This window comes from Homalodisca vitripennis, chromosome 5 (assembly GCF_021130785.1).
Source record: "Homalodisca vitripennis isolate AUS2020 chromosome 5, UT_GWSS_2.1, whole genome shotgun sequence".
Taxonomy (NCBI): Eukaryota; Metazoa; Arthropoda; class Insecta; order Hemiptera; family Cicadellidae; genus Homalodisca; species Homalodisca vitripennis.
Window position 1 is genome coordinate 130,786,469 of NC_060211.1, and position 22,236 is coordinate 130,808,704.

Here is a 22,236-nt window from a genome sequence, read left to right on the forward strand (position 1 = left end):
ATATCATTGTGGTTCTCTGAGACAAGAAAATAGAAATAATTGCTGAAATAAAATGTTAGAATCAGCATATTATTTTTATTTTTTTGTTTTTCAGATATGCTCCGAAGGGTTTTCCGGATTTTCCTACGTGTAACCACACCAAAGGCGCCCTACTTTGCCGATCATTGACAGCCCAAGGACATAAGAAGATTTCATTCTGCTTTTTATAAGGAACATGATAAAAATATACCAAGACAACTTTGTTCTAAAGCATATAACAATGAACGTGATAAAGCGAAGAAGAAGACCCAAAAACCAAAAAAATATTAAAAAAAAACAAGCTAGAGCAAAATATTTCATAACAAACCGTGAGAAGAAAATGGTTTCCGGTGTGTTTGGGTACTTTTCTGAGGGCCTTAAAATATTTTCCAGATTTAGAATTAATAAAATTGCTGACCGGTTTTATTACAAACATGAAATGCGAAGGAGAGGAGAGGCGGTGACACTACTGGTAACAGATTTGTGGCTAAAAAAGAAAGTATTATGACGTTTATTAATAGTTTAAAGTGCAGTGAAAAACTCATTACTGTACAAACAGAAGTGGCCGGAAATATTTGCCTGCAGAACTAAATATAAAGAAGCTCTGGCGAATGTATCAGACCAATGCGGAAGATCACCTTAAAGTGAAAGACAGTTATTTTTAGATATATTTTTAATAGAAAATACAACTTGGGATTCGGATCACCTAGGGTGGACGTATGTTCTACTTGCCTAGAATTGGCAGAAAAAATAAAGTCGACAAAGAGTGATGCCGAGCGAAACATGCTTCTTGTTGAGAAACGGGTCCACAAGCTACGATCACAAGCATTTTACGGTTTGTTACAAGAAGACCGTGAAGAAGAATGTACCTATCGCCTAAAAAGCAAATCCTGAACAAGCAGCAAGAAGTATAGTAAAAAGAGGGAGAAGCGCTTAACAACATTAAGACCAGTGACTATTGTTAAAGGTAACAGTGTTGGAAAGGAAGAAAAAAAGGCTGATGTAAACACTCTTCTACTAAAAAACATTATGGAAATGAATGGCGACAGAATGAATCCCTGGAGTTTTTTAGACATGTATTAGATGACCCTGAAGTCGAAGTAATTGGTGACGATGAGGAAGGTTGCCAACGAGCCGAAGAGATGCCTTGTTACCAAATTTAAAAATACTGTACAGAAGTCCTAAATGAATAGGCAATAAAACTTTGGTTCTCTGATTTCTTCATTTTATGAGTTTTAATACCGTACCTTATAAATCCCCAGTAATTATGTCTAAGCATATTAATTTATTACTATTTTCTTGTCTTTGAAAGCCTACAATGTTTGGTGTCAAAAGTAACAATCTCCATATCGGATTATTGCAAAACTAACATTCTCCAGTTTGAGAATACAAAACTCACATTCTCCAAAGTTTAAAGGCATTTTTCACTATGTTAGAGTGCTTTTATATACAAAAAATGTTGTAATCTAATTCGATGGAATGCCAACTCTAAGAACATATAATGGTTACCAAGGTTACTTTATTTATAATGCAAGTAGCAGCAGTTTTTTGCTATTTTCGTAAAATTTTAAAAAGTGGAGAGTGTGACTTTTGCAGTTAGAGCCCTCAATTGATAGTCGTTCCATCGTGAGCCTCTTGGGCGTATTATGAAGGTATGTACCATATTCCTGCCTCTATCTAGCTGTTACCCACGGCTTCGCACGCAAATCTTAAGAACCGAAGTCCTTATATTACTTAGTAAATTTTTTTTTTTACTATAATAAATTTTAGATTAAATTAGTTATATCTCCGATGCCACGATTGAGCTTGCTTTGTTGTCTCGATCGAGAGAATATGTACACACGGAGTTTTGAGAAACCATACTTCTGTCAAAAAAAACAACTAACATTCTTTATATTTGTAGCCAACGTAAGATAGTAATTATGATATCTGCATTACTCTTCTGATCAAGCATGAGCATGGTTTATATTAAATAAATATTGCAGTTAAAGGTGAATTTTTACGTCAAATTTGAATTGTATTATCTGGATAGTAAAAGTCTATGTTTAACAGTGATTGCAAAAACAGTTTAAACAAAATTTGTCGTTTCTCTTAAGCTTACTCTATGCTTTAAAACTATAAGTGTAATATATGTTTACAAAGAAAGCTGATTAAAAATTTGAAAAGACGTTAACATATGTTTGCTGCAATGCATTTATTATGGGTATTTCTGTAACCAGTGGGGCGGGAATCCTGAATCGGGAAAGGGATGGGCATAGCTTATAAACCTTCTCCGTGGAAAAATACATATACGTACAAATTTTTCATCATGATCGGTCCAATAGTTCACGATTCCATAAAGGACAAACATACAAACATTCATTTTTTATATATATAGACTAGTGTGGTACAAAATTATTTATTGGTATTACAAAAAGGTACAAAAATATGATATAACTTTAACATAAAAATATTAATGTCGGGGAACAGTTGGACACACGTCTTGGCTCTGACCAGTCGACGAATTTTCGGGATTTATCGGTGTTGCTCGGCTCTGCCCCCACTCTTTCTCTCCGCCACTTGCGATCACGATCACATCACTTCATTCTGGCGTTGCATGTGGAGTTTGTGTCTCACTCAGTCCTCCCTTAGTACTTCAGTGGCTTTGTTCTGTGCTGTGACGTTTTGTGCTGTGCTGTGGGTTAATTTAGGGATTAGTGGATATTGAATTGAGAACATTTGTTCGTTTTTGTTTCTTTTAGTGCATTAGTCAAATTGAAGAATTTGGCTTAGTAATAAAAAGTGGCAGAATTAAAGATACAATCACTAAATTATTTTGTCAGAAGTCGAAAACTTTATGAAATGAAAGATATTGGAGATTGAGTTGACATTAACCTGACTTCGATAATATGGAAAGTTCTTTGATTTTTAACTAACATTGCATTGAAATCACAGATCCGTTATAAGCTACTTAGTAGTTTTTATTTTGCGTTAATGCTTTCCGTGTAAAACAAAATATTTCATTTAAATAAAGGATTTATTTACACTGGTTCATAAATAAGTTATAATGGCTGAAAGTGATTTACAGAATAATTTACAAAATTATAAGCTGCAGCTTCAACAGGTAAGTTTACTCAAGCCTTGTATCGTATGTAGGCCTACACTTAGATAAATTAGTTTGTTATTACAAGTTTCTCACAATTAGCCTAGGCCTAATTATGAATATTCAATAGCCCAGGGCACATTTTTGTTAAAATTTTGATTCAATTATTGATTGCCAACAATGAGGAATAGGCCTAGGCATTTTCAGTATTAAATATGTGTAGAATAACAAAATCGTGTAAGAATTTATATATAGCCTAGGTATTTATCATAAACCATGTTATTGTTACCTTCTCAGTAGCCTATAGGCTGTATTCAGTGCACTATAAATTGTTCAGAACTCCAGCCTATGGCATGAAGTAATGCAGAATTGAAAACATTTAGGTTTGGGAAACATTAAATAAGGTAACCGTAAACATAAAGGTATGACAGAGGTAAAAATTAAACTAAAGGCAACAAAATATTAAGTTTTATGTCATTAACCTATTTCAATTGGATTAAAGAGGTTAAGCTAAATGACAGATAATGAGGTTGTAGAACATTTACCCTTTTCATCCATACGTCTGTGTACCTAAATAAATTTAAAACATATAAACGTACAAACACTTGGATAATGCTAGCAACTTGGATGGATTACGTTAGCTAGTATGTTATCTAAAACAATATAATGGACATTCCATGTTATGGACAGGACAGTTGTATAGTTAATAATTATATTTAATATTTTTTTAGCCTATGTAAAATTTATTTGTAAGCATAGCTTTACTTTAGTACCATTCAGTATATTGATTGTAAAATGAATAAAGTTTAAAGTAATAGCATAGCCTATGTTTTAAAGGGCGTTATAGACAGGACAAAAAAGCAACGATCTTAAAATTGTTCTACTTTATACCCAATTTTTAATGAATTTAGGCTAATTGGTAAATATGAGAAAAAGCTAGCATTCTTTAGAAGCACTGTGTGATTCAGCTTTCATAACACAAAAAAAATTCACATGAAAATTTATTTTTAGTATGTCTAGAAATGGTGCAAAGAACTACATGTCGCAGATGGACCATTAAGGTTTATGCATAGAACACCATTATATAGCTTACAAACATAGATTTATTTTCACAATAAATTGAATAATACAACAAATTAACTTACGGGAATTAGGTATGCATTAAGCCAATTAATTATTGCATAATAATACAATTTTACCAAGTATAATGAGTTCCTGAAGATTGATTACTTTAGAAAAGCTGTAATAAATTTTGTAACCAGTTTCTATTATTTTGGGAGTTTCCAAAACATCACATACTGAAGTAAAACTGACTAGGGTACATAGTTTCTTTGGACAAGTGGTATATTGTTTTCCCTGTTAACTTCAGTTAAAAATATGACTCCAATGACCTTATTTTCAACAGAACCTTGAGAAATCCCAATTTATTTATAGCTTCTTTGCTTTTTGTCTGACTTTAAAGTTCTATCAAAAGAAACTGCCAAACTTCAACTTCTTCTTTCTTTACATCTTTTGTTACCAATTCATTTTTCTCAGAGTTGGAATACACATCTTTATAATGTAATCTTGTTTTTCGAAAGGGCTCTTTAGCTAGGCCTATGTCATTTGATTTTGGTCTGCAGAGTATTGATTGTTTTCAGGCCACAGTTCAGATTTTACAGTTCTCCCACTAAAAATGCTACCAGGGTAGCATGTTGAAGCTCGGAAATAATGTCTCTACTGGATGTCCGGAATTTCAGTTCAACATTTTCAATTTTTTCATTTTTTTTAGAAATAATAGAGGCCTTTTCTTTTTTAACTCTAACAAAGAAGTTAGTATCAGCTGAAAAACTCATAAATCAATTTGGTACTTTCTGATTAAACAGAGGCCACATATTCAAAGCACGCTGCGGCTGATGTGGTTAGGCTATTTAGGTTCACTAACCTTACCTTACCTAACCTAACTGTTAGTATTTATTGTGTATTGCCCACCACAATATGTTGCTAAATCCCGTTTATTATTGGTGGCCTCCGTTTAATCAGAAAGTACCATCAATTTTTTGACCACAGCTTTTTTTTCTTTTTGACTTTATGGCAAGACTTTTTTTAAAATAAAATGAAAGAAATTGTTTATTTCCGTTATAATTACAATACCATTACAATTAGTATTAATAATATATACTTAGTATATGAATTGATGGTATCAGTTTACAAAATCGTGACCATGGAAAGGTATGTTAATTTTTTTTCCCTGAAAACTACAATTTTTCCTGAAAACAATAGTGAAGAAAAAATTCGTCGGCAACGAAAATCAAAGGAGTTACGATTTTTTGAAATCCTCTGAAAACTCTGTTTTTGACAGTACCTCTGGCAATTTTACTGAAATGATGACGTTAATCCTGTCAACGATGCCTGCCCGCTGCGCAGTGCTGCGCACTGCTTGCTCTTTTAGAAAAAAAAATTAACTCGAGCTTGCAAAAGTCGAATCCCAGATCACGTGATGCCCCTGATCCTTAACACTCCAAGTGTTGTTCGACAAAATTTTGTCGGTTATTTTCCATTCTTAATGTAATAATGGCCGAAAGGCATCAATATAATACAATGATATACTTTCCCCCCAGTTTATATGCACCTGTGATAATAATTCTTGGCTATAAATGCCCAACCCATGAAAAAAAAGTCCATTTTTCATGGTCACGGTATTGTAAATAAATACCGAATTGATAATTAATACATGTACAGAAAATAATTTAAATAACTTATGTTTGGAAATTAGCCTACATAGGCAAGCAGCCTGTCCGTAGGCTGGAGTCATATTATTAATTAATAGGATGTAGATAACAACTAATCTCCAAGGAATGTACCACTGACATATCTTTCACAGTAAAAGCTATTGTAGTCTCTATTCAATTTAAACATTTATCGCAATCAGTGTATTACAGTAGCTGTCAATACGGTTTTTCAAGTTTACTGCCGAAGAAAGTTGTGAAAGGAAAATTAAGGTCTAATAAGAGTAAGTTTAGTAATTTTGTATTTAGTAATGTCTACTGTAGTAGTTAGTCATAGGTAAACCACCATCAAAAGTAAACGGTCAGTACAACAAATGTTCTTGACAGTCCAAACTTGGACAGTAAAAAGGTCTCGGCCTCTTCAAGTCCAACATTCAGTAGAAAATTATTAACTTTATGTTTGACAATTTCAATTGACACAGATTCGAATAAACTAAAATAACTAAATTTGTTACATATATTTATAAATAAGGTCCAGAGATATTTGAAATGAGTAAGTATTTGAATATGACTTAATTAATGGTAACAGAGGTCCCCACTCTATTAGAGTGCCTAGTATTATAAGAATGTGACGTTAAAGAGAAAATTGATGAAAATGTTTCTAGTTGTTTATTAATATAATTTTTACTTTTATTCGGACAACTGCTTTACCAAGGCTTTGTCTGCAGGAAAAAAGAACCAAGATCGTTATTTAATATGACAAAATGATATGATGACAAAAAATAATTATAAATTTGATATGAACTTTGATTTTTACCAATCTGAATTGATCTTTACAACAACCAACTTACCCTATAATAATTACAATAATTAGATTAAAATCAAAATGTTGGTAAAAGGTTGACATTTGCATGGAATTTCTGATAAAGCCACTTTGGTGTTATCTGTAATCCACCATTTTTGCAACAGTTTTTCTTACCGGAAACCTTAAACATTATATTAGTAGAGAATACAGTCTTTATTTGACTCACTATGAAAATTAAATATCAGTATGACTAGATAAAGGAATACGACATTTTCCAATATATAATTTTTTATTTTGTACAAGGCCTTAATAAAAAATGTAAACATTTGATAATTTGTGAAGTGCCTGATGATGGAATCTTTGATTCAGAAAGGCCTTGCACAAAATAAAAAATTATATATTGGAAAATGTCGTATTCCTTTATCTAGTGATACTACAATAAATAGTTATTCCAATGCTCCAAGATTCTACATCAGTATGACGATCGGTTTTTTTTTGTTTTCTGCCTCCCAAAAGGAAGCAATGTCTGCGAGAAGGAGGTCACTCTTGTCACTATCTGTTACTAATCTGTTATTAGGTTGTATTAGTAGGTAAATACTTATGTACGTATTATAAATACATAAAGTAAGAAGCTGTCCTACATGTTTATCGGAGAGTAAAAAGTAATTAAGCTTAGATGTTGCATAGTTTTGTTTGTTGCATTTTATGAATAAACACAGCTTTTAAGGCTGCAGCATGATAAGCGTCCAGCACTCGAATGATCCAACTATCGATTAGAACAATTTAAATACTGTCATACATGTTTACTCTGTTAAGTATTAATTGTATGTAGGCTACTACGCTGTTGAAACTTGGTATAAACAAATTTGTATTATTTTCTATAATCTAAAATGTGTATATTTCTTTTATTTAAAAATATAGCTTCACTATAATACAATCTTAAAAGTCTATAACGTAATTCAGTTATATATTATTGTTCCAAATTAATTTAATCATAGTTGAATAATGTGTATGGTATTTGAGTAAGAGCTGCTAGAGACGGGAAATACTGTTGTTTATCTATAACCTAATACAAAATAACGTGTTTCGGTGCTACGTTCCAGTAACCTGTTACCGGAGTAACTTGTTAGTATATAAAAATGTAATTCCCTATAATGTAACAGTTAGACTGATAAAATAGTAAAATTATAAACTGGTTAATTCAAATTTACACTATACAACATAATTATTGGGTGCTACTCAGTCCTTATCTACTATCTTTTATTTCGCTGTACATACGTACGTATTATAAATATAAGTGTTAAAGATAACCTTTACAAGCGTTCAAGTAGCCTGAGCTTGAATTTAGGTAACACATGGTTGAAGGATGGTTCTCTTTTTTTGCCAGAAGTGTGGGATGGCGCCACCGAAGCCGTGCTAATGGACAGGGCATTTCTGATCGGTATTTTCCCGACCTCGGATCACGTCCTAGATTGCCTAACATGATCTGGTGCCACCTCGCACTTCTGACAAATAAAGACAAACATTCCTCGAGATAGTATCCAAATTCAAGATGAGATCACCTGAGCGCTTGTAAAGGTTATCCGTTATTCTTAACTTTGGTACCGCTAGTAACGTATTTACGATAATGAAATCTAAACCTACTTATATCGCATAATAACATTCCATAGTGTAATATTACTATTTCTAGTCGCCATGTCCTGCCAACATCCCTATTACTAATCGTATATCCTCTTTACTTAATTCAAGGAGCACTGACCATCCTTTTGCATAAGGAGAGATAAACATTTTCGATTGCCTTAATTATGAGGTACTGCTCCAAATTTCGGGTCTCGTCCTATCCAAATCTTTTACGACAGCATTGCTGTAGGAGATGGCCACTCCACAGCCTGGCTATGACTTACTAGAAGGTTTTCTGCACCTAATTTAGCAAGGTTGTCCGCTTTCTGGTTTCCCTGAATTCCTTCATGGCCTGGCACTCAACCGAAGGTAAACTTGTTTCTTTTTACCAGTTCTTCCAGTGCATTTTTATATTCCCATACTGCAGAGGAGCATGCGTAAAGCGCTTTTAGAACTGCTTAACTGTCTGATAATATAGGTATTCTGCTCCTTTTAGCTTTGATAGTATTAGCCTTCTGGCACATGATTCATAACTTCCGCTTGGAAAACTGTGGCATGTTTCTCAACTAATAGTAGGCACTAATAGTTTTGTCCCTGGACCATATACCCAAAACCTTGCCCTATGATCTAGGCGTGATCCATCAGTATAGTACTTCAAAACACCTTTAGTAGGGTAGGCCTCCTTTCCATTCTATTTTTAATAGAGACGAGATATACTGTATCAGAGGAGTGTATCTTAACCATAACGTCAGAGACATTTATCATTTCAGCTTCAGGTGAATACCTGTGTTATTTTCATGTGTCCTTCTTAGGTAGTCTGCTTAATCAGCTTTTTACTTATAAGCTTCAATGCACATATTGCGCCATCTTCTTCACCTCCTGCCATATAGAGAGTATCCCAATACTTCTTCAAGTGTCTGTGTTGGACAGGAGATCACAGACAGCTCCAGTTATACTTATGCATACCAGTCATTGAAGACTGTAGCCTCTTTGCTGCGGTTTTCTGTTCTGCTTTCTACCACTATGGTTTTATTATGGCTTCATAGATCCAGTGTATCATTTTGTGTTTTAGGCCCCACTTATATTTAAAGAGTCTTTGCTGGCCTCAAGAGCCTTTGTTGCTTTGGATATTATGTTCTCGATGTAGGAATTCCAATACCCCTTCTTGGGGGCACTCTTTCCGGGCTGTGATTGTAACCGATTCCTCTTTGAGCTTTGCGCTAACTTGTCAACTTTTCAAGAGGGGTACAATCCATTTGACAGCATCTGTTGGGACTTCAAACCTTTCCAGTGCCTCCTCCATTTTTCATAAGTAATTAGATCGAAAGCCCTTCATTGTGCATAAAAACATTGACCTGGACTTCCTTTTCTTTGAAGGTGTCTTTCACCTCTTCTATTCCAATAAACTGTGGAGTGCGGTAGTGGTGGACTTGCCTTCTGCATAAACATGCTGATATAGACTAAGGGGGTTTTCAGTAAGGTAACAACATCTCTTATGTGTCTATTTATTATTTTTTCCGTAGTCTTCACCTTGAAGGAGGTTAGGCTGATCGGACTATATGAATTAAGTAGAGAGGAGTTTCTGCCTTTTTTGTGCACAAACACCACTAATGCCATTCTCCAGTTCCTTGGAATATGTCCTAAAGCATAGCTGCTCCTAACATGGTAACAAGGTTGTTTAGAATGATATCCAGCCTTTTTACAAATTTAGACTTCTTTTTGAACAGACTTTGTATGCAAGTAATAGGAATAAAGTGTTTACTGTGTTACAGGTAGAGGCTGCTTTAACTACAGAGCCTGAAAACGAAGAATTACAAAAACTCAAAACTGATCTTGAGGAAGTAATCCAACTGACATGTGAACTGATCAAAACACAGTTGTTAGAAGAACAGAAACTAAAGGGTAAGTAAATAAACATAATTTCTTTCTGTGTATCTGTATCTTCTTTTAATGTACTTGTTTAAAAGCCTCTAAAGATTATTATCACTGATCCCTTAATAAAGTAGTTTTATTTTCTTATTTAAAAACTATATAGCTGTATGATTTAAAGAAGCTCTGAAGCATTAAAAGTATAGAATTCAGTGTTTGAAATAGGAATAAAACTGCTTAGTTCGCCTTGTTTGTTATACGCTGTAAGTAAAAAAACCTCCCAATTTTTTTTACCAGTTTAGTTCTTTTGATTTCATTCTAAACGTCTCTAAATGAGGTGAATGAAAACTGATAGTTAAGGATTCTTGCATTATAAAGAGAATTTTCTACATGGCATAATAAACCATAGCATCCAACCCATTCTTTATCTGTAGAAAAGAACAATGGTATTAAAGGGAATAATTAAGTTATGGGCAAAAAAAGGTGAATTCTGTATATGAATGGCTAAATTAAAAAAAATATGGTATGAAGGAAGGTAGATTTCTTGTTATTAGGTCATGTTGTAAAGCTTAAACATTTTTTAATGTAACATTAAAAAAGAGTATATGATTGGTTTTTTGTTTGTTATTGTAACGCTGGTTAAATAAAAACAGATAATTGGGTATATATTTTTTTCAATGTTCCTGGAGATTGGCAATACTGTGGCCATATATTTAAATGCAGTTTTTGATGCTAGAGTAAGATTTTACAAATTGTTGTGAATATAATAGTTAATTTTCTTACTAGAACCAAAAGTGTCCTTTCTTAAGGACATTTACTTTGGGCATGGCAAGGCAATGATGAGGCCAGGACTTGTATGAAGGTGCTACAGGGAGACACTTGTTTTGATTTGCAAATAACAATTTTTTACACTGCAGAGCTAAAAAAATGTGGTGCAGATGAAATTGATTTTTCACAAACTGGGCACTTTAATGCTTCCCACTTGAATTTTCTGGATCCTGTTGTTTCCTAAAGGACAAACAACATTCAACTACTAACTTGCATTCATTTTTAGAAAAAATGCATGGTTTTAAAGAGAAGTATTTTAGTATTATACGGTCACTCTGTTCCTATCTACTGCTTGCTATTATGTAACATATGTAGGTTGGATGATCTGGCATGAGATCTGAGGTCGGGAAAGTACCTAATGGAAATGCCTCTAGCTATTAGTACGGGCATCGGTGGATCCTGGCTCCACCTTGCACTTCTGGGGGGGGGGGGGGGAAATATCCCTTGATCCCCCACCCAAATTCAAGCTCAGGTCACGTGAGCGCTTGTAAAGGTCAACTTTAACTTTGGTTCTACTAGTAACATATTTATGATAACCTAATCTAAACCTAGTTATATTGTGTAATAAAATAACAAATAATAGACAGAGGAGTGACTTCTGTATAATATGAAGTACAATAAAATGTATTTTATCAACTTATTGGACTATTACATATGTTTCGCTTATATAATATACTAGTTAGGCTTTATACTGAGCACAAAGTAATTAGAAAACTAAAAAAATGTGGCATTATTTTATATTTTTTGTTGAACATGAACTAAAATATAATACATTTTTATAAGTTTTATATACCACAATAATTTTTTTACTTGTGATATAACACCGTAGGTATTTCCAACTATAAACTATTACATCAAGTCGTAGTTATGTTTTTAACATGCACAAAATATTAAAAAATTACATGCTTAACACATAGGGTTTTAAAAATTGTTGAAAAGTGTAAAAAGCAATTACAAGAATAATAAATTGATTACTCAGTTGTCCGAAAATATGGTTTTTTCAAAACTACACTAAACAAAACCAACCATACTCTATTTAAAAATAGACATGGTCAATTATAGTAATACATGATTTTTAAGTAACAATGATTGTAAATAAACACAAATTATCAATGGGAAATAAAACACATAATTCTAAAAACAATAATTCTAATCACATGAAATACAATAAAGCATTCACAATTCATAAACACAACAAACTATGTCAGTATCATATTAAACATTTTGTGCAACAATTCAATTTAACAAAAATGTATTCTTTGCCTTTTTCAAATATCAAGGTAATAAAGCTGTAGCAAAGCGTTTTCCAAAGGAGTATTTCTTAACCATACTCTCTGACACGTTGGCTTTTTTCAGCCTTAGGAAATTCCTGACTTATTATCATGTTCTGAGGAAGTAAGCTTAATCGCCTTTTTGCTCAGAAGCTTCATTGCATTTAATGCGGCTTTCTCCTTCACCTCCTGCCCCAGAGGAGTGTATCCCAGAAGAGCTTGAAGCACTAAAGTGGACCGTGATTCTTACACAAGTTAGCCTTTGAAGACTGTACCCTCTTGACACCTTTACCCACCTTTTTGTTTTACTTTCGGCCACCATATTTAAACAGCATATTTGATCATTGCGCTATAATGCTAAATACCTGGACATTTTCCTAACTTTGAATTGCCGCCATCTTAAAACCCTAAGACGTATGTAAAAAAACACTGTATTGGTTTAGATTTTCGGCTGTATTGATTAGGGAGGTTTGGATCAGTATAACTCTGCTGTACTTGTATCATGTATAATTTTATAACTAATCACGATTTCGCTTTTTTTAGTCTTATAAATATGAAAAAAAAACACATAGTTCATGTACTTGTTCCTAATGCTGATATACAATCAAACAAATTTTTCAAAAAACAGATAACTGGGAAAATATGCAAAATTGTTGTCTCTTAGTCCCGATTGGCTGGTCAATTGTCTTCATATATATTTTTTGTGGTACAAACCAAAGGAAATCCATTGACTAAAATTGAGTAACAGTTAATTTATTTTGCATACACATTTGAACATCAGTTGTTTGTGTATCTATACATTTAAATACTTGTTTGTATCACATAAACTTTTGTCTTTGCCATTGGAGCAGTTATTGTTCAGAGTTGAATTGAGACATTGTTTGTTCTATGTGGCACTGCACAGCATCATTTTTGTGATGTTATTATCTGCAATAAGTTTCCTAACCATGCCATGATGAAAGTTGATTAGATAATCAATACTGAAAAATGTCATATGTTCGATTTCTGATACGGTGAAACAACGGTCCCTTTTACATGTTCATTAGAGTGGAGGGTAAACAGTCTAGAACAATCCCGACTGATCCAGTCTCTGTGGCCAATGTACATACCACTGAAGTAGAACAAAAACCAATCCATTGTTATGTATGTTTTCAAAATTGGATATCAGTAATATTTTAATTTTCTTTATCTTGGCAGTATGAAATCTGCCAGAGAAGTAGAAAGTGGCTTTAGCAGCATATTGAAATGGTACTTACTTTTCGAAGATGCTTTGTATAAGGTTCTCCTATCTCATTACTGTTTCAGTAAATTATGTTTTCATAATCACAATTAATAAGTGTAATACCGGTGATTTCTTTTTAAAGACCCTGTATACTTATTTCTTTTTTATATACATAAATGATACTTTAATTTAAAAGTATGTTTATAATAATCATAAAACTGATAGTTTTTAGAATTTTGATGTACCAAGTTTCACATGCAAGTTAAAGTTATAAAACAAGCAACTGATATTAATGTAAAATGGGAACAAGTTTTTAATTTAGTTTACTATAAAATTCTTTGTTCAATAACAGAATTAAAAATAATTCTTTAATTTACAATCAACTTGCTGAATGCAAGCTTGAGTCCTTTAGTCCCTGGCGTAGATGTACGTTGTTGTAATTAATATTATAAAACTAAAGACCGATATTATTCTTGCAGAAACGTCCGAAGGTGATTTTGAAGATGCGATATCAGAAGCCACACTGTCAGGCAAGAAACATGAATGGAAGTCTGGAGATCGCTGTTTGGCTTTGTGGAGTCAAGATGGACAGTTAGTATTCTTCTTAATATATTTTAAGTTTACTGTATTGTTATATTAAATTTGCTTTTAAAATAATATTTTTTACGGTAAGCATTACTACAATAATGTGTGTATTCAATCCTGTATGTGATTGTAAAAAAATGTAGCATCGGCTCTTTTTCAAGAGCTTGGAAAGCATAACGTAAATAATAAGAAGGAACAAATACTATCACATTTAATATCTTTTTGAGTGTCATAAATTATTCTATACTAATAATTGCAAATTATTAGTTTATTATGAAGATTTATTTTAATTTTTGGCAAATACTACTATATAATTTTCTTTTGAAAGTATTTTAAAAATTATTTATAAATTCAAGTCATATACATTTAATTCTATTAAATTACAAATTCATAGTACAAAGTTAGTAAAAATAAGATTACAGATAATAATACAAATTTGTGATAAACACAATACATAAATTTACAGTGAGTGGGCAGTAAAAATATTTTTGCCTCTAATTCAATTTTTAAAATTCTATTGTTTACATTCTTTATACAGAAAAGCAGTTTGGTACCAGCTACTTATTTTTAGCAAAGTAGACAATGGATTTAAGCAAATATTTGCAAGGTTTATCAAAAACTGCTAAGCAAATTAAAAGTTTTGTTGGTAATTCAAAAAATATTGCAAATAATCTCATGGATAATGTTTAGGAACATTTTTAGAGTACTTTACAAACAAATAAGGTATGTAACCCAATTTATTAGGCTATATATATTCTATTTTAGTAAGACATTTTTACTATACAATTTCTATTTCTATATGATATTATATATTTTTTTAATTAATTGTAAATGTTATATATATTAAATTTAATTTAAATATCACCACAGATTCACTACACTATTGTATAATGCATAATATTAAGTTGCACTTGTGTTAAGTCAAAATAGTAAGAATGCAAATTTGATTTGTTTCACTAATTCTCAACCTCTAAAAATACACAAGAAATTTTCTCCTACCTCACGAATTTATTCAGTAGTTAAAAAATATTAAATTAGGCAAAATCTTAATAATTTTGTACTTCAATATAAATAAAAATATAAAATACATTGATTGACTATTTCTCAGTAGGTAAAAAATTAAGAGTTGTGAGCATAAACAGAATTTAACAATTTTGGTATACATGCTTCAGAATGCGATTTAAACTTTTATGAAACTGAAATTATTTGTAAACAAAAATTGTAACTCACAGATAATCTATCAAATCAGTATGAAAGAGAAATCTTGTCTTATTTATCTTACGTTTTAGAAATCTTTCTATCAGTAATGAATCTTACGTTGCTTTAAGTATTGCAATGTTGTATGGTTTTAAAAATATGAAAATATAAATAATGTTGCAGATATTATGAAGCCAACATCGAAAGTATTGATGGTGATGAAGTTTCTGTGATATTCGACTCATACAGAAGTGCTCAAGTTACAACTCTGGAATTTATCAAAGAACTACCTCATGGTCAAGAAAGCAATTCCAAACTGAAGTAAGTACTATTGTACTGAGCCTAGATCGAAATGGCAAATCCTTTTTCGGCCATAGGGGATGAATAGTTGGATGGTTCAGAAATTAGAAGTTATACATTTATTCAATTTTATACATTCTAAAATTTAAAATGTTAAACATTTTATATCTTCACATTAAATGTTGAAAGTGTCTTCTCTGTTGTTGTTTTCTCAATTCAATTAGTCTAATCTTATTTTAAAACACACTTTGTAATAAAAGCAGTGAAAGTAAACATGGCAATTTCCAATCCATTAATGGGTTTTGGCCATTTATTGTAGACAGTTACTTTTTTTGTATTCACAAGAAAAAGTCAAGTGTTGACAGATCAGGCAATCATGGATCCCAGGGCCCCTGTGACATTTTGCAGTCACCAAAATCAACCACAAGGAGTATCATTGAAACATACGATGTATGAGTAGTTGCACCAGTTTGTTGAAAGTAACTGATCATTATTTCACCTAACTCAAATTTGCTTATGAATGGATTCAGAATTACAGTGCAATATAATTGTGTTTACTGTTGGAAAAATAAGAGAAATAAGTACACAGTCTTATGTCCAGAAATCATAAGACAAACTCTATGTTTAACAGAATTAACCTCAGGAACAGATTTATAGCACATTACAAACAAGAATTTTGCAAGTTCTACATAAATAGATTTATGTCCCATCGATTAAAAATGCTTTATTAATAAATTTAATTTAATTTTGTTTGATTAAAATTATTCAACCATTTGTAATAGTGTTTCTCTTGCTGTGATCAGTAGAATTTTAACATTCTTACATGACTTTCATTTTGTATTGGAAAAGTTTTAACTTTTTTCTTTTAGCTATATACGCATTTCTGATATTAATATCAGTTTCCTGCCAGAGTTTTATTTGAATTTACCAAGACTTGTGGACATGTCATCTGAAATATTGAGTAATTTATTCCCAGACTAAACACTAGGAGAACCACTTTTGATTCACCTGCTATAGAACCCTTACTCTGGAATTTAGCAATCAAATGACACACTGTATTGCTGTTTGGAATTCTTTGTCTCCAGAAGAACTACCCAGTATTACATTTTTGACAAACTGAGCTTATGTATTTATCATCAGCTTTCAACCTTTTTTTTTACTAAAAAACAACTATTGGGTTCCACTTTGTCACAGGAAAGTACATTTGAGTACCGCAAATACAAACTTACAAAATGTGTAAAATATATATTCATTAGTTCGTTGTTGCAAAATTTTAAAATATAGACTCTCAGTTACCTGTATTTTTTTGCATTTGACTTAAATAAAATTGAATCTAAAATTTTATGCAAAATCAATGCTGTAGCTTCAAGTTCATACTTAGAATTTTAAAGTTAATTTTGAGATGAAAAGATTATAAAATATCTATTTTGTTGTAAAACATCATTGAACTAGAACAGATTAACCCTTTGCACGCCAACGTACCTATATTACGGCCGTCGGCTACTCAACTGAAAATCGCCGTAATATAGGTACGTCACGTTTTTCGCCTGTAATTTTCTTATAGTTCATCTGATTGCCGCGAAATTTTGACTAATTGATAGCCGATTAGCTGCTTTGAAACCACAAAGTAGTTTATTCCTTTATGGACTGTTTGTTTGGTTGTATTTGAGCTTCGCAGCTGTTGGATTGTTTGGTCGAGAGTGAGGTTACGTTCGTGTTGCTGTGCGTTGTTTACATTTGTATTTCTCTCATTACTTTTGTTGTTAGGGCATTGGGCATTTTTATTATGCCCCTTTTATTAGATTTGTTGGTACTTTGGGATTATACTGACCACACCCGTACCTTATTGGTACTTTGTGATTATACCGACCACACCTAGACATGAATCGTTATTTGACATTTTGCTTCTACTGATTACTAGATTAGCGTAGAACAATATTTCGTCAGTATAAAACAGGAATTGTCTTATCGCAAACCCTTCCCCATCCTCAGACAGAGGTCAAAGTCGAACGGTCTAGTAGATAACGTGATTGCAGAGTCTCGCCGCCCGTTCAGCTGGTGCGTCGCTTTGTTGTACTTCCGTGTTTTACCCCTAGATTTCTCCAAACACAAAAATTAAACATAAACAAACATTACCAATCAAAAACTAAACTCTTTATTGAAAAAAAACACACAAAACTTGTTTTTATTCTTGATCACACTCCGCCACCCAAAATGCGAGTGCTTCCGATCGAAGGTGCTGCCGAAGCCCACGCTGATGTCAACGAAAGAAAAACATCCCTCGAGGTAGTACCTATCAGTAAAATATCAAATTCTAGAGGGACTGATCAGAAATATAAATTAAATTGTAATGGAAAGGCAATTATGTACCATGCAAAAAACGTAAATAATCATGTGATTGCCGCGCGGCCGTAATCGGGATTCTCGAGAAAGATAAGATAACAGCGACAACAATACCGATCGCAATACCTGGAAATGCTTGTTGATTGATGGAATGTTAGTTCTGTTACTCTATTACATAGTTTTATAACATTCTAAGTTAATTGAAAAAAGTTTAAGCGTTGGGGGCATATAACGGAATCCGACCCCATTATCAATTGATAATCGTAATATTGTAATTAAAAAGTTGTTTTTTCGTTGTATCATGTTTGTTTCTATATACATCTAATTAAGGATTATTTTTTAAAGTTTGCGTTTGTCTATTATAGACTTATTTTACATCTTTCTCTTCGAAATTAAATTTTCTACAAGTACCGTGAAAAATATTGATTTGTGAATATATTGTAACATTACATACAACGTCCATGCAACTTACAAAAACTGTGCCCGTGTCACATTTAGTGAAAAAAGTCATAACTGGACTTCTATATAAGATAGGCTTTTGAACTTTTGTAATTAGGTTAAGGGGTATATATAGTTGACTAGGATATAACAGGAAATCAGCATACATTATTTTTTAAACCACTTATTTGTGCTAAAAAAAATTTTTTTTGGAAATTTTAATTTTTTTTCTTAATTTTTAATTTTTTTATAAGTTTAAATTACTTTTATGCAACTACAATTTACCAACTGAACAAGGGCATTTCATAAAAAAAATAATGGTAAGGAAATCATCAATATCTGTTCAAAAATAAAAAAGTTATGATACATTTTGTGAAAGCTTGCAAAACTGCTGAAAATGCCCTTGGCGTTTCTGGGTAGTACTTTTGGAAAATAGGCTGGCGTGCAAAGGGTTAAACATTTTAATCATTCTTTAAAATTGAAACCACATTGATAATTTTGAGCAGATTTAAAGTATAGTTTAGTTAATGTGTATGAATAGAAATTCTCTGTTATTTCATATTTATAATGTTTTTAGGAAACAACCTCTTTCAAAAATACGAGAATATCAGAAGAAGAAGAAGCAGAAGAAACTGCAGAGGTACAAACAATTGGAAGAAGAAAGAGAAGTGGAAAAGAATAAATGGCTGGCATTTAGCAACAAGGTAATTTACACACCAATGGCAAATAACTTAATACATATCTTTGCTTCAAGTTTTACTGCTTAATATTTTATAGTGCTAAATTTTGATATTTTCAGACTTCATTCAGGTAACATTGAAAGTATCAGTTCCTGCACCCTATTATGGATGGTATGATTGTTTATTGTTGGTGATGTAACGGTACTTTGGTGTTATCCAGAGGCCACTTGGTTCCTATCTACTACTTGTCATTATGGTATATAAGTAGGTAAATACAAGCATGCAGGGTGGTGCCGAATGATAGCCAGGGACATTTTTAATCGGTACTTTCCCGATCTCAGATTACATCCCAGATCAACTTTCCTGACATCAGATGACGGACGATCTGAGAACGGGAAAGTACCAATCGGAAATGCCCCTTTTCATCAGTGTGGACTTTGGCGCTAGCCCACACTTCTGCAGAAAAAGAAAAACATCCCTCGAGACAGTACCCAAATTCATGCTCAGATCAAGTAAGCACTCATAAAAATTAAGATTAACTATGTTACTGAAATTAATATAATATGATAACCTAATCTAAACTTACTTATATTGTGTAATAACTAGTAGTAGACAGGGACAGAGTGACCTCCAGATAATACCAAAGTACTAATTTGTAACTTCATCTCATTTTCAAACATTTGTTCCATTATTTTGGATTGAGCTGAAAGTGTTCATTCTTAGTGGCAAAGTAAAATTCAATATATCTCTGTATATTTATAACTGTTATGTTAGTAACCATTAAATTAGAGTAATGCTTTTGGTACAAAGGCTTTTACCTTAGCCTTTTACTGTATCAATTCTCCCCCTTATTCTGTTGGTAAGATACTCGCATGGGCCAGATAAGGGCTTAACCCTCATTAAAAATACCTCCAACTACCCTTAGTATTTTCCTTAAACGCTAAACCGTTAAAATCTGTACAATTTTTTACTGCGAAAATAACTGTATTTGGTATTATTCTGTTCATAATGAACAGTAGAATGCAATGATAATAAGTACCAATTAATTAATGGTAATAAGTAACAATTATAATTTGAATTTTTTTTTATTTGTATTTAAAAACGAGGGGGGGTGTGCCTGGAAAATATAGTTCAGTATATAGATTTAAAATTCCAAGCTAAAGGTCACAAATTTATTCTAGTTTCAGAAAATGGATAGTTTTGTGTAAGTTTTTGGGTAAATAAATTAGTTTTAGTGCAAAACAGAAAGTACTACAAGAAGCGTGATTTTCAGTTAAAAAACATACAAATTTGGAAAAATTATTGTTATTATTTTTACAATAAACTAAATAACACTATAATAAATAATTTGATTAAATCCAAGGTTTTTAGTATTGTATGGTTAGTAGAAATCATAATTTTTATAATACGTTTCTTTAAAAAATGGGTACTTACTTGATGAGACAGTTAATTTAATAATGTTTTTGGGTTTTGCAAAATGTTATAATAACCTAAAAGGTCACAAATTTTGTTTTAAATACATATATAGATATAGAAATATTTTGTTATAAAACTATAAAATACTTACAAAAACAAAAAAGTGTGTGGAACTAATAACTATTGTCATAGAACAATTAAAAAACCAGTGCTGTGTTCGGCAACTCTTTACTTTTCTAATAGTATATGAATCGTGTTGATACTCGATTGTTTATGTACTATACAAATGAGATTAAGCGGGTATCCATATCAACGGATATCTGTTGGAGGGTTAAAAAGGGATCAGCCTCTTCTTTTTATAAAAAGAAGCAAAATATACATGCCTTCATGGATACGCACTAAAAGTGATTTTGTACATCGTATTTTTACTTTTTGCATAATGCCTCACTACTATTTCACAGTTCAAGCTAATACATTAAAACTACATAAAACTCTAATATATTAAGACATAGGTTTAAAGACTACATACATTTTTTCACCAACAATACATTTTCATGGCACGGACTTCTCCATTTTATAATTTCCATGCTTTTTTGTGCTTCCACACAAAATTTATAAATAATCTCCATTTCAGTCTGAATAAAATAATGTACAGCATGATTGTATATGAATTTTAAAAATGTTACGTGTCACCTACTACTATAATAAATTACTACCAATATAATGGTTAAAATGACATGTGGTAGTTTAATGAAATTTAACTAGGTATACTACTTATTATTAATTATTTTTCTTGTTTGTATTATCATATTTACCTGTTATGTTACTTAACACGTTCGTTACCAATGGTCACAGTGTTATTGCCAGCATTAGACACAGCGCCGCTTGGTAGTCAGAGTGTTAAAAATCAATAAATAACAAATAAAAGCATTTAGAAAACAATCTAATTGTGAGTGTATTTTGTTGCAGTCATCAAAAAAAGGGATAATAAGGAAGAGTATATTTGCATCACCCGGACAACGTGAATGGACGAGTTGGAATTGGAACCTGTGGTGTCAGTGGGAAGGGCATGACAGAATTTACATCTGCAGAGAAGTGGAGGAAAGGAGTTTAATTATTTGTATCTAAACTTTTTGTAAAAACTAGATGTTAAGTGTACAAAGTGTGATAATAAATTTGATGTTTTTAAAAATCGTATTACATTGTATCCCTCACAGAACTATCCTTAGAACACTTTATATACACATTATTTAACTTAATATTGATAGCATTCATTTTGTTACTGAACAATTAACTTTGTGGTTAAAAGCACTGTTACCTATACAAAAAATGAAAGAAACCTTTCTAATCTACCGTGTTAAATTTTTGACAGTTACCAATGGTGTGGCTTTAAATGTCTGAAATTTTTCAAATTATTTTATAAAACTGTTATTTATATTTAATCAAGGTACTGAATTAAATTTGCAATATATTTCATATAATTTTCAAGTCTGGATGTGATGAGATACTTTAAAATTAAGTACATTTTACTAGTATTTAACAACACCGAAGCTCACTACTTATTAAGAAACTATTACTGGATTACGCAATATAATTCGATTCAGACAAGACTTTATTATCCTTGAGATAATAGTCATGTTATTGAACAAGCAAAAGTCAAGTAAAGTTCACTGCCCTGGTTCTTTATTTTGTTACTTTTCTGCATGTTTAATTTTAAATTTGAGAGCTATATATCTCAAACAATACAAGTAAAGCTAACAGTGTGGCAATTAATTTGACACAAACTTTCTCCCATTCTATATTTATTATTACAGTAACAATAATACTGACCGGTCCTTGGATAGACCAGCACGA

At 31.9% G+C, this 22,236-nt stretch overlaps 1 protein-coding gene across 1 annotated transcript; it reads left to right on the forward strand.

Moving 5' to 3' along the window:
• Window positions 1–2,588: 2,588 nt before the first annotated feature.
• Window positions 2,589–21,579, forward strand: LOC124362891 (survival of motor neuron-related-splicing factor 30-like). The gene is given in 7 exon segments (XM_046817766.1): window positions 2,589–3,121; window positions 10,006–10,135; window positions 13,903–14,014; window positions 15,389–15,526; window positions 18,864–18,990; window positions 21,352–21,393; window positions 21,395–21,579. Coding segments are annotated over 7 exon segments (708 nt in total). The 5' UTR covers window positions 2,589–3,064; the 3' UTR covers window positions 21,497–21,579.
• The last annotated feature ends 657 nt before the right edge of the window (window positions 21,580–22,236 follow it).